The following is a 13,055-nucleotide window of genomic DNA, read 5'->3' as shown; positions in this document are numbered from 1 at the left end:
CCTTTTCTATCACTACTTCATCTCCGACAGCATCATCGCCGTGGAATGCATCTTCCTCTCCAATTTCCTCCTCCGTGGATGCGGTTGCCTCGGCAACAGGTGAGAGTGCGGGTGGCGACTGTTAGTGCAAATCCCATCACCAGACACCACAAAACCACCACCACCGACACAGCACAGCAGGCAAGGCAGACAGAACAATATTGCAGATGTATATTTGTTTGTTTTTCATATGTTTTGGTTTTGTTTTTGTTTTGTTTTTTGTCCAGTTGAGACGGCAGCCACAGCATCGGGTGCAAATCATATGATGGGATGAAGAAGCAGAAATAAAAAAAGGAAGAAACAAAATATGAAAATCATACTTTTTTTCTAGTTGGTTGATGGAGAAATTAAAATGACACTTGTGCTGACGTGATGTTAAGCATATGATGTACTTAGCAATGAGCAAAAAAAAAAAAAAAGAATTAAGCATGAAATAGTGAATTTAAAACATTTCAGGGAAAATGTATATCACCTAAACTTCTCCATACCATACTAATACTTTCTCTACACTAAAATTTCTCAAACATCAAGGGAAAATATGAATGTTTCAATGGCTTCATTCTAAAACACCACTGACATAACAGTAAACATTTGTGTAAATCTCAGAACTTTTTGTGTGACTAAATTCCACCAGAAGTCAATGGATATCAAAAGTCAAAGTGGGAACACTTTATAAAACACTTGCCCTTTGACAGGAAATTAATGAATAAGAACAGGAATTAATTATTTCAAGTGAAATATGATGCCACAATACACGGAAAAACATTTCTGTTTCATTATCTATTCATTTTTTGATAATTACATAGACCAACATGATACTATTCTGAATATAAAAGAAGACATATCATGCACATCACGTATGTCAATCTCAACCAAATATATCATGATTTGTTTGAAAATACAGTACAATAATAATGGTTTCAATGATTACCCACCAGTGACATAAATATTGGGATTACCAAGAAAAACTTGGGGAATACAAGAAATTTGTGTAATAAAGTCATCCTTAATCGCCTTTTCTTTTTCTTCTTCTTAACTTGGTTGTCAGTTCCCTTGTGTGTTTCTTTGGCTGTTTGGTTTGTTGATAGCTCACATCTTTCTTTTACTCATTACAATACAAAACTGCCCAATTGCTTTTAGTGAACACTCTGAATGTATAAAGACAGTGTGCAGGCTTTCCAAGATTTATCTATGCTTTTAAAGCTTCATGGTTAAGTCATAGCAAACTTGAAAGAGTGTCAAACATTGTGTTGCATAGTCCATTACCACATAAATTTTATCCCAGTGTAGAAGCTCTCAAATTGGCCTACAGATTCATACTTGTTTGCTTTCTACAACCACCAACAGTCTGTGCCACTTTATGCCTGTAGAGGGCAGTATTCCTAATCACCAGAGCAGACCATGTTGAGCTCCAAGCAGAATTTATTAGTAAAAATGTATCATTTGTAGTGCAATGATTGGCAAAGGTGTCAACATGGTTGTATTATCTTTGATTCTACACTGTATTTCATATATCTCTTCATCATAATCCCTTTAAATCGATCTTAACGACTATCTTTCAAATTAGGATCATACAAATCATATTTCTACTCATAAGTTATCAGAGAAGCAAAACACTGCTGCTCACAGATCAAGAAATTAAAGTGAAGTCTGTTCAGAAAAAGATGGAGAATAATAATAATTTTATGATCTAATGTGACCTGATTCCCCCCCCCCCCCCCCCCCCCCGGAAGGGGGGGCAGGGGGGCAGGGGCAGAAGCAATTCAGAATGTAGTGTGAACATATTATATTATATATTTCTATTGAGGGATACATCTTGTTAAAAAAATTACGAATGAAAATGCATTTATTCTCTTGGGTATGGATTAGATTAGTGATGTGTTTCATCTACAGGGTAGCTAGCCTATTTTGTAGGACCCTTTTCATATGATTCCTTTATGCTGACGGAGAAATTTTAGCAGCTAACATTCTGAATCAGAAAGAAAGTATCTGTTTTAGATTAGATCCCCCACTTAAGTAGAAGAAACATGTCAATCAAAACCATTCATATATCCTCCCTCATCAATGAGTTATGTGCACTTGTCCTGCTAAAATTATTCTATGATCTCAGTCTGGAAACATGTATCTTGATATGTATTAAAGGTAAGTTCATATATTTTGAACATATTTTATGAAGCATAATTATGTGCTGTGTTTCAAGCATGGGGAGTTGGGAATAAACATGCAGCATTCGTAGCATGACAAATGTATGCAAAAAATGGTTAAGAGCAAAGCATTTTTTTTAAACAACCCATTTTGGACTGAACTTCATTTTCAGTCAAGGACTGAATGTTAGAAATTACCAGCTATGTTGTCTAATGAATCAGTTATTTTCTAATACAAAGTGATACATTTTTGTTTTAACATGATGAGACAGTACTTGTATTTGGATGTTTGTTTGTTTTTTCATGAAATTGAAAAAAAAAATGTTTAGCATTACTTTATAGAAAGTGACATTATGGGATGAATTCAGGCAGCAAAGATGGCTAATTAAGTGAAGTTCATGTTGGTCCAAAATGGGTTATACTAAGCAAAACGGACATCAAGATGAGTGCTCCAATGTGCAAAGCATGGTGTATAGTAAACTCTACGAGGCCAACATAGACACATAAACATTCATGCACACATTTACAATTCACATACGGGTAATGCAAAGCAGGCTAGCTTGTGGAATGGGCGGTAGAGTCAAACTTGTAGAATGGTATTAACCTATTGCCTCTCAAATGAGGAATATATGTGGTATCATTCTACAGAGTCCACACGTATAAGGTAATTGCCATTCCACCACTCGACTCATTCCACAAAGGGCATGCGCATGCAATGAAGTGGGTATTTGTTTTTGCATCTCAAAGCAATTTTTTATGGGATTTTGAAGCTGCAAGCTGACAAACATGACAATTAACAGACACATAACACTTACGGCAGATTTCTCCCTGGAAAGGAAGAGATGGTAAACATTCCAGAGACAGATGTCTGACCCTCAATTCATATTAACCCATTGATGACTAGTCCCGAGTATACTCGGGCAGGTGTCTATGGGAAATGTGTGTTACAGTAAAACCAGCTCGTCTTCCATGGGTTAAAAATTAACACTATGCGGTCATATGCAATAATCTGTAATGCCAATGCATGACTTATGTCCACAAACAGTACTGCCTTGTTAACACAAAACTGATCAAATCTATCTGTCTATGTACACGAAGGAGATGGCAATTTATGAACCTATTAACTTCAATACACAAGTCAACAGCAATGCATACATATAAAGGTTTGTACAATTTGTACTCTCAGAGGGCATTGCAATTCTTGCAGGATTTTAGATGCCTCACCCCACAGAATTTATTGTATGAGGTCTATAACTCTTTATGATTCAGCAATTATACACTACATTGTATAGCATATAAAAATGCATATACAAAACAAAAACAATAAAACATTGACTAACTTAAATGTGGAAATATTTTTAACATCTATGTAATACCAGCAAAAACATATTCCACAAAAAAAAAAAATAAATTGTTCAGCTCCTCTAAGCTCTAATAGAGTTTACTTACGATTGAACCTGTTACAATCATCTTATCACCACACACAGTACTAAAACTAACCATTGCCTATTTAAATCATGGGCAAAGTGAATGGTGTATTTTCTTCCTATTAAACATCAGTGCATTTTCTCATGCACTGGTTGTGCTGCACACTGTACAGCAATGCTGCCCTCTATAGATACATGTACATAAATGTAATACAGGCTTAGCTTTAATAGTCCAAAGTAATATTTGCCTTGTGAGCTCAAAAACAACACACTTATAAATTGCTATACACACCATTGTGGTTTTATCAGAGTTTCTCTACATCATCTTACAATATATAACAACTGAAATGATACCTAAATGTATTGATGTTGATGGATGATGACAATATATCGTTAATGTTGAGGTGAATTAGTGACCTGCTCACTGAGTTTCAGGTTTGCACCTCCATACCCAGTGAGGCACCCCAGTGATGGTGGGGAATACATCATCTTTGGTCTAAGTCATTAATCAAGCACCTTGTTCATATTCAGATGGTTTGAGAATATAATGAGATGATAGATGAGGCAATTCTCGTCCAACCTTTGTATCAGTGGGTAAGAAACATTGATCCACTCATTTCATTTCCCAATGCCATATACTTGTAGCCCTATGTGGCATCCCTGATGTTTGAAATGTATGAAAGGTGCAAAAGGGTGTGTGTGTGTGGGGGGGGGGGGATGAGGGTGTCTGTGGGTCTGGTCACACAGGAGCTATGTCTTCATAAATTCATTTGTACAGAGGTACAGTGTAGCAGAGACAAAAATTCCCCTGTTTTATGCATAAATGTTGGATTTGTGGTAATTTCCTTAACCTGTTGAAGACGAGTCTTGAGAATACTCGGGCAGGTGTCTAGGGGAAATGCGTGTTATAGCAAAATCAGTCCGTCCTCAACGGGTTCAAGTTGAGGTTCATCCTTATATTTTTATGGTTTGACATGGAAGAGAACACACATGCAAACTCCCCCTTTAATATTATCATGGTATTCTACCTCTCGACCGGAAAATTGATAAAAATTCATTACCTCAAGACCCTCTTTGGTCCAAATGAAGACATTCCGCATGATTCACATGGTACAGAAATAGTCAATCTCTGATACCAAGACAACATTGATATCACATGATTAATTCAAGATGCACAAAACAAATCATCCTCTTTAGAAGTAAATAAACATGATATGGTAAGATATATTCCCACCCGTAGGTAAACGGAGAGCAGCATATAGCAAGTAATAGATATCTCCCATAAAAATGTTGAAAAGCTGCATACATTGTGAGTTCCAAGAAACATGCACATGTGTGTGACATACTTGTCCACGTTGCAATATCTCCAGCATATCCAAAGTTCAACAGGATCTCGTTACAACATGAGAAGAGAAAATAATTACCAATGCCAAAGAGACAGCAGAAATCAATGATTGGAAGACAGCACAAAACAAAGGAACCATTCCAGAATCCCTACAGTCAAGAACTGTGACGTACGAAAAAATGGCATTCTATGTCGTACAAGTTGTCATTCCACAAGATCATTCTCAAAGCGACATACCTTTCTCAGAATCCTTCTACACCTCTGTAGGAGAAATATGGTGACATGAAATGGGGGAAGTAGAGTAATTCCATGGTGAAAAGGGAGCTGGAATGCTTATTAAAGACGACAACTTCTTTTTCGACTTATGAAAAAAAAAGAGCTACATAAAACTTTGGAACCTATTCGCAATGCTACTGTAATGGCAACCCATGCTAAACTTGTGCATTACATAATGTACAAGTATGTGTAAATGTTACGTCACTGGTTGCAGAGAAGCTGTCAGATCAACTTTCCAAGTCAGTACAGTGCTACAAATGACTTGAGTGTAACACTGCATATTCTCCCAAATGACACAACAAAGGAACAAGATTTGTTGAACTGTGCTATCAACACTAAAAGTGGAATATTTGCTACCCATTCCATACATCTGCATATCATATTCTCTTGCGATGCAACGCTGTGCTTGTGCAATACAAGTGCAAGTGAATCACCTGTTTCCACATATAGTATCCTCAAAAGTGTAAAGTGTCAAACTGGCCTACATACATGTATGCAGACACCAAACATACACATGCACAAACACAAGCAAAGAATGACAATCACTACCAGATGTGTATCTCATTTTGATACACTTCATTGTGTAACACATTCACAGCTACCATGTGTCAAGTCACAGGTACAGTGTAGCACCATTTGCTCTCACAAGATCACATCGCAGAAGTCAAACAACATCATTGTTTTGGTTATTAGTTTCTCTTACCATCATATGAATCCATCCCTTTTCTGATTACCAAAAATGATTACTTCACACCTACGGTGTTACTTCATTGTTAATAATCAGACCGACATTTATGTAGAATTCTTGACGACGTTATGACGTGAGAACAAGAATACTGCACAATCAGCATACAGAAAATGACACGGAGGGAGAATATAAAGGGACCTAAGGGATTCTAACTATCGGACATACTGTATGCAGCGTCAGCGGATAATGGAATGATTCTAGAGTTCTTTTCAGGGGTACATTTTCAATGTGGAGGGGCACAAGATCCTTGGGAATAGACCACAGATTGATTGGTGGGTGGCATACCTCAGGGAAGGTGGGGAAGTTTGATTTCAAAACTATTTGGAGTTTAATTCTATCTATTTCAGTGTCATTTTTATCTGTATCACAATTGCAAAATTCATGTGGACCATCTTAAAACCATTATATTTGTAGTAGCTGTTCAAAATGAAGGGTCAACATGACTCGCCTCAATCTTGGAATTCAACTTTCTGTTTTTCATTCAATGTCAAACATTCACACCAACGAATCATTTAGTAGTTTTTAAATTGAATGCGCAGCACCATTTCCATCTATGTGAAGTGTTTCTACACACATTTAATTTCTGTGCTTTGAGTGGAGCTTGGTAGCAAATGTATTTCTATATTGTTGATTGTGTCCATTTGTATCTACACCTATTTAAGGTGCTCAAAACACACATGCTTTTCATACTGATGTGTACGGTGCTACATTCTGCAGACTTTACAACTGTAGTGGGTGCTTTGTTGCAAAGATGTGACACTCTAAGAATTGTGCTGTGACTTTAAGAACCATCCAGACAATTTGCAAAGCTTTGGAAAGCTGCTTTGTGACATATCATGTAATTATACCCCTGAATGCCAATGAAATAGGCTTCCCCATTTTCTTCTCATTTTCTTTTTTTTTTTTTTCTTTTCTAGAGTACACATGTAATTAGATTATAATGAAGATTACAGAGTAGTTGAAGAGTTACCTCTACTCTACCAAACCATAAACAATAATAGTAAAGATTAAAAGATGATGTATGGGTAAACATGATGATCACATTGTGTTGTATTTAATGTCATTACAGTATTAGAATTTAATTTTGGAGACATCATGTTTATGGTGGACCGTAATAACTTCCTAGAATTTAATCATCTTTGGAAACATGTAGACTGATACATTTGAATGACTTTCTCAACACGTTGACGCACTTGTACCAGCCCCAATTACAACTGCACAGTATAACATACTACAAGAAAATCCTGTGCCCCATCCCAAATGTGTGTGCTTATCCTGTGTATGCCCTAGTCAGTCATCTACATTGTATAAAGGGTGATTCTGAAGATACAGTCAAATGCTAGATCTGATTTACAACTGACGGGTAAATATAATTTTTTGGTATCAAAATGATTGTTTATATTGATACCATATGTGGGTTCTGCCAGATAGCGAAGCTTCATTACTAGTTTTCATTCTTATGTAGTTGCTTGTTACACATTTAGGCTGTCTTGCATGCTTCAAGGAGACCAAGAAAGGTCATACACATTGTTATGCAAGGTTGGCTCTCCACAAATAAGTCTACATGCATGTAAAGGATTTGTTGAAAAAAAAAATGCCTATCATGACTCTGGATATTGATTGTATTTTGTGCTCATTTTGTTTACGTTGTTATAAATCTTTTCTTCTCTGGAGAAGCACCATAAAAAAAGAATACTTGCAATACTTGCAAAATTTTGAATTGCTACTCACCCCGTTAACATCAACTGCAGTACTGGCACTCCGTAGTCGAGCATTCTTGGAAAGTTTATTGCATATTGACACCACCTTCATTGATTGCTATGGTAACATAAATAGATTTGGGAAGAAACAGAATTATGTCATACAAGTTGAATACAGTACAAGTTGAATACATTGTATATAATACATCTTATCAACAATATTTTTCACATGACCATTTTTCATCATCAAAAATATGACATCTTTTGGACAGTACATGATTACCCCGTTGAGGACGAGTCCCGAGTATACTCGGGCAAGCGTCTATGGGAAATGCATGTTGTAGCAAAATCAAACCGTCCTCAACGGGTTAAATGGGTGTATGAAATGTTTAGCACTATATAAAAGATTCATGATTATGTCACATGTGGCTGGACACACACTTACACAACTGTCAATCAAATTGTAAACATACATATTTCATTTAATCACTCTTGCTACAGTTCACTGAAGCAAAGCATGCAATACATTTTCTCAACGACCTTGCTGTACTGTATTTCCAGCAACAAAAAAAAAAAAAAAAAGAAAAGAAAATGATTCTATAAAAGGTTACGTGGCTTTGAAAGACAATATGTTTTCTCAAAATACAGTGTACCTATGCATGGTGGTCTCAAAATAATGTGGGACACAGGGGGTTTACACTGTGGCACAAAAAAAAAAAATGAACAAAAACAGAATGATATATATATATATATATATATATATATATATATACAATGCGTATACTGTATATACAGATAGTTGATTCCCGACAATTCTCTTTCATGCTTTATTTATCACAATCTCTGTGACGTCTAATTCAAGATGCACTTGCAAAGTTAGTCTCTTTGGTTGTTTTGGATGTTCTATTATATACGTAATGTTTCTATGCAACAGTTTGACAAATTGCCCTACATCAATGTAAAGCATCAAATCAATCAGTGCTAGGTATTAGCCATGACAGAAAATATGGGCATACACATGTACATGTATATACAATGTACTTATTATAAGCGGGATTCGAACCTACAGTGTACGACTTTCTGATTACCAGACAGGCATCTTACAAATGTCATTAATTTGAATGATTATGCAATACACCTGCATGCTATAAGGATTAGAACCAGCACCGGCTGTCCGAGGGAAGCTCAGTGGTCTGGTAGATAAGATGCCTGTCCAGTGATCAGGAGGTCATACATGTACGTTTGTAGGTTCAAATCCTGCCCGAGTACATACACGTGTATGCCCGGCTGCTACTAAACACTGACTTACCAGTTGAAGACTAGTCCCAAGAATACTCAGGCAGATGTCTATGGGAAGTGTGTGTTATAGCAAAATCAGTCTGTCCTCAACAGGTTAACTCTTTATGTGCCATGGTGGAAACCCCCCTTGTGCCACATTATGTTCTGAGACACCAACGTAGTCATACGTTGAGAAAACAATCAGTTTTTCAAATCAATTTAACATTCATAAATTTTTGTTAAATTGTAGACGAAGTTAGAAAAGCTGAAGAGAAAATGCCATGCTTTGCATTGATGTTAATTCGATGACATATCTATAATTGCTTTTCTTTCAAATGCCCGGTAGAAATATGACTGTAAATGTATGACTTTTGCATGCAAAGTAGTGACAGAAACTTACAATTTGCACGCAAATCCAGTATGAAACACTGCTTGTTAGTCGATCACCACATAAAATGCAACTACAGATGAGAGGAATGGAATCGCATGAAACGCTTTCATTGTGCTGTGGCACTTGGCAATTTATCGATCAGTTTGGGCGGGTTTGTGGGTTTGAGCGGAATATGCAAAGCTGGCACGCCGCCGACTGAGTCGGACGTGCGAACATGGCACATAAAGAGTTAATTTGATCCTTTTTTATGTAGAATGTAGGGCAATTTGTCAATCAGTTGAAATAAAAACACTTCCACGCAAGAATGTCATTAATTTGAATAATGTTTCACAGCCTGACAAAATGCATTCTACTACAAGCATTCACTCTTCACCTTCCCCATCTAGTTTTTTTATACCATTGGTTTTGCCCCCTGGGAGTTCTAAGAGACTGGTAAACTACCTTCCATCTCTTCTTGGCATTGAACTTCCTCAGGTTCTCCATGTTGAGATGTGATGTCTGTCTCTGCACCTTCTGCTTCTTGCTCCTTGGCTGTGGGGCAAAGAGGAGAGGCATAAAAGGTCACTGAAAGGTCACCAAAAGGTCACTAATGCACATCATCACTATGAACATGCAATATTGCCAATAGAAATAATGAGGCAGTCAGACCTCATGGTTTACTTCCACAGCCTTTAATGCAAGTACTGTATGTACACTGTATGCCATTTCATGGCTGTGATATAATACTTGATAATGACAAGATGATAGTGCTAACCATGCATATTGATAATAACGATTTTGATAATATTCAGAGTAATAATACTAAAAATCACACTGAAACATCAGAGATACCTCTTTCTATTTACTCTTGTTTTGTAAGATTTTCACGATCAGCATCCTTTACGCATTTGTTACCTCCATATTTTTTTTTTCAACTAATGTAAACTGAAATTTACACAACAAAAACTTTGCAACCATTGAAGAAACTTTGTAGGTTTAAACCCAAGTATTATCAAAAGTTTTATTCTGCTCTTTTGTTTTGTTCTTACAGATGGAAACATGATTTCCAATGTGCGTGTACATTTTCGTTTGACAACAAATAAACATGTTGCAAACAACTTGTCCACTGCTTATCAAAATGTAGATTCCGGAGCTGATTCAGGTATATATGTTTGGTCTTGGTTGGATGGATCAGTTTCAGGTTTCTTTCAATGCCATTCCTTTATCTAAGGTGCACTTCCTGTTACCATGGAGACACCTCTGGATGCGGTTTCTTTCCAGGAAGACTAGTGCTAAAGTCTTCCCCTCTCCAATCTCTCCTCTGATTACCTTAAGGCCATGTGAACATGTTGGCTATACTGATGGCCAAGTGGATTATGATAACAGCTTTGAAAGTACAAACTATGGTGAGTTATTTTTGGAGTGTTGCTGTGTTCAATAATGCCCAATACCACTAAAACTGTCTTCTGTTTTTCTACCATACCCGTATGTTTGATAATTCAAATCTGTTTGTTATCATTATTCATAGTGCATTCATATAAAAAACTAATGTCTATATGACTCTTTTGCAAACTAGCTCAGAAATCATCACTGTGTGACGTCTTTTACTTACAGCAATCCATGGATGAGAAAGGCACTGGTCAACAGTTGCTCGTTTCCTATAAACAGCAAAATATGGACAATTGAAATTAATATAATTCTTGCAGTTGAAAGGAATATATAAACATAACAAATACAACTGTTCACACACACAATGTTCAAATAACATACATTTTCTTCACGCACTCTGTGCCAGGGAAAAATGTTATAGGGTTTTCTGTGCCAAAAGGCACTCAAAGTACTCAAGAGTTTAATAACTTGATTGGCATTTCAAGATTAAATCTGAACAGGTTAACAACATTCCTTATATTTACTGTCTCAGCATTTATTTGAATGTTACACACTGGAGGAAGGGTAGCTGTTGTGCATTAACTACAGTAAAGGCATTTTAGCAGAAATCAGCTACTCTGACTTAAAATGATGCCTCCCGTAAGGTATATTTTTCTCTGTGTCCCTTTATGGTCATACACCTGTACCCACATAACTTCACACCTTTCATGTGTCTGTTTTATTACCATCAAGGACTTTATACTGTATATTTTTCCTTTTAATTAAAGACAAGTTCATATGACAGCTAAAAGTCATTTTTAAACTTCTCCTATAGAAAAAGGAAAGGGTCACCATCTTTTATAGCTGCAATAAGAAAGGGTCAGCACTTGAACGGATATGCCAGCGGAAATTGTGTCCAGATTTAAACCTGCTCCGAGTGGTATGAGATGTCAAGGCGGAGAGATTGGGGCGGAGGAAGTCTACTGGATGGTTAATTATGATCTAGCTGTGGGCAAGACTTTGATTAAAAATTGACATATCCTCTTCTTTCCCACCCCTCCCCCCAATTTAGCCCTTTCAAATTGCATTTATGACTGCTTCAGGGGGAAAAGGTACTACTCAGAAGGTCATGAACATTATGCACTTCAACGTCATGTGGATTCCATATACTGCCACATGCAGGATTCCATTAGCAATTTCTACTCATCTGTGTAATTTCTAATACGGAATACAGCTAACAAATTTTTTTACAACCCTGGTATTGGCAAGAAAATTATTTTCACAAGGATAAAACTACTGAGGTTGATGGTGCAAAGTTCTACAATCTATTCTCATACAAGTCAAAACGGAAGATGAAGGGAAATCAGGACAAATTAAAAGTCAGTCTGATACATGTAGGAAGGAGTATAATCTTATCGGCACATGAGTAAAAATTTTATCAAAATGGAATAGAAATTAAGGAAGTCATGAAATTGAAATGAGGTTTCCCTAATTTTCACAAAACAGTTTTCAAACAGTCTATATGAATATGCAAATGAGTATTAGTACCTGGTAGATGATGTCATAGCCCCACACTTTGCCATATAGTTTTTACACATAATCTTGAAGTTTTGAGTTTTTTGTTAAAACATATGTCCCAGTCTCATATCCTAACCTATCTAACTGATCATTATATTAAAGATATTAGCCCAGGACTAGCATTATATTTCACACTTGCACAGAACAAAAACTGAAGTTTTGTCAGTTTTGTTGTTGTTGTTAAGAATCAATGGAAAATAGTGAGGTGATGACATCATCAGCTCACTCATGCATATATTCATCTGTTTGAGAACTGTAGTACAAAAATTAGTGAAACTTCAAAATTTCATATCTACCCTAATATCTACCTGATTCTGATCAAATTTTCACTGTTGTGCTCAATAAGATTTTACTCTTCTTTCCCCTATCAACCCACTGAGGACGGACTGATTTTGCTATAACACGTATTTCTCATAGACACCTGCCCGAGTGTACTTGGGACTTGTCTTCAACAGTTAATACAGCATTACTGGCATATGCGGTTTAGCCATTTCTGATTCATTGAAACCTAATGTTAAAACAGATGTGCATGACTTTTTCCTAAGTTCAATGGAATTCATAAATATGATAGCTACAAATACATGTAATTCATACATTCAATTTATAATCAAAGGAGAAAAAGCACAACCTTGGATCTTTCAGTAATAGTTTCTCGATAAAGTCTTTGGCTAGGTCGCTGGTGGAAGCAAAATAGTCGTCGTCGAATGAGTAGTCGATCGCCGTCACATGTTCATATGTCTCTTGTTGGTCCTCCCCAAGAAATGGAGACAGTCCGCTGAGTC

The 13,055-nt window shown here is 36.5% G+C and overlaps 1 protein-coding gene across 1 annotated transcript in view; it reads right to left on the bottom strand.

Annotated features, from left to right (window-relative positions):
- LOC140230804 (death-associated protein kinase 1-like) overlaps nucleotides 1-13,055 on the bottom strand; it is a 160,829-nt gene that overhangs the window by 72,482 nt on the left and 75,292 nt on the right. Inside the window, exons 7-10 of the mRNA XM_072310944.1 lie at nucleotides 12,902-13,054; nucleotides 10,940-10,985; nucleotides 9,790-9,879; nucleotides 7,711-7,797 (exon numbers count right to left, since the gene is read on the bottom strand). Coding sequence (XP_072167045.1) covers nucleotides 7,711-7,797; nucleotides 9,790-9,879; nucleotides 10,940-10,985; nucleotides 12,902-13,054 — 376 coding nt within the window. The remainder of the gene's footprint in view (nucleotides 1-7,710; nucleotides 7,798-9,789; nucleotides 9,880-10,939; nucleotides 10,986-12,901; nucleotide 13,055) is intronic.

This window comes from Diadema setosum, chromosome 7 (genome assembly GCF_964275005.1).
Source record: "Diadema setosum chromosome 7, eeDiaSeto1, whole genome shotgun sequence".
NCBI classification, from domain to species: Eukaryota; Metazoa; Echinodermata; class Echinoidea; order Diadematoida; family Diadematidae; genus Diadema; species Diadema setosum.
Note: the sequence above shows the minus strand (reverse complement) of the source record. Positions and strands in the feature narration are given on the sequence as shown.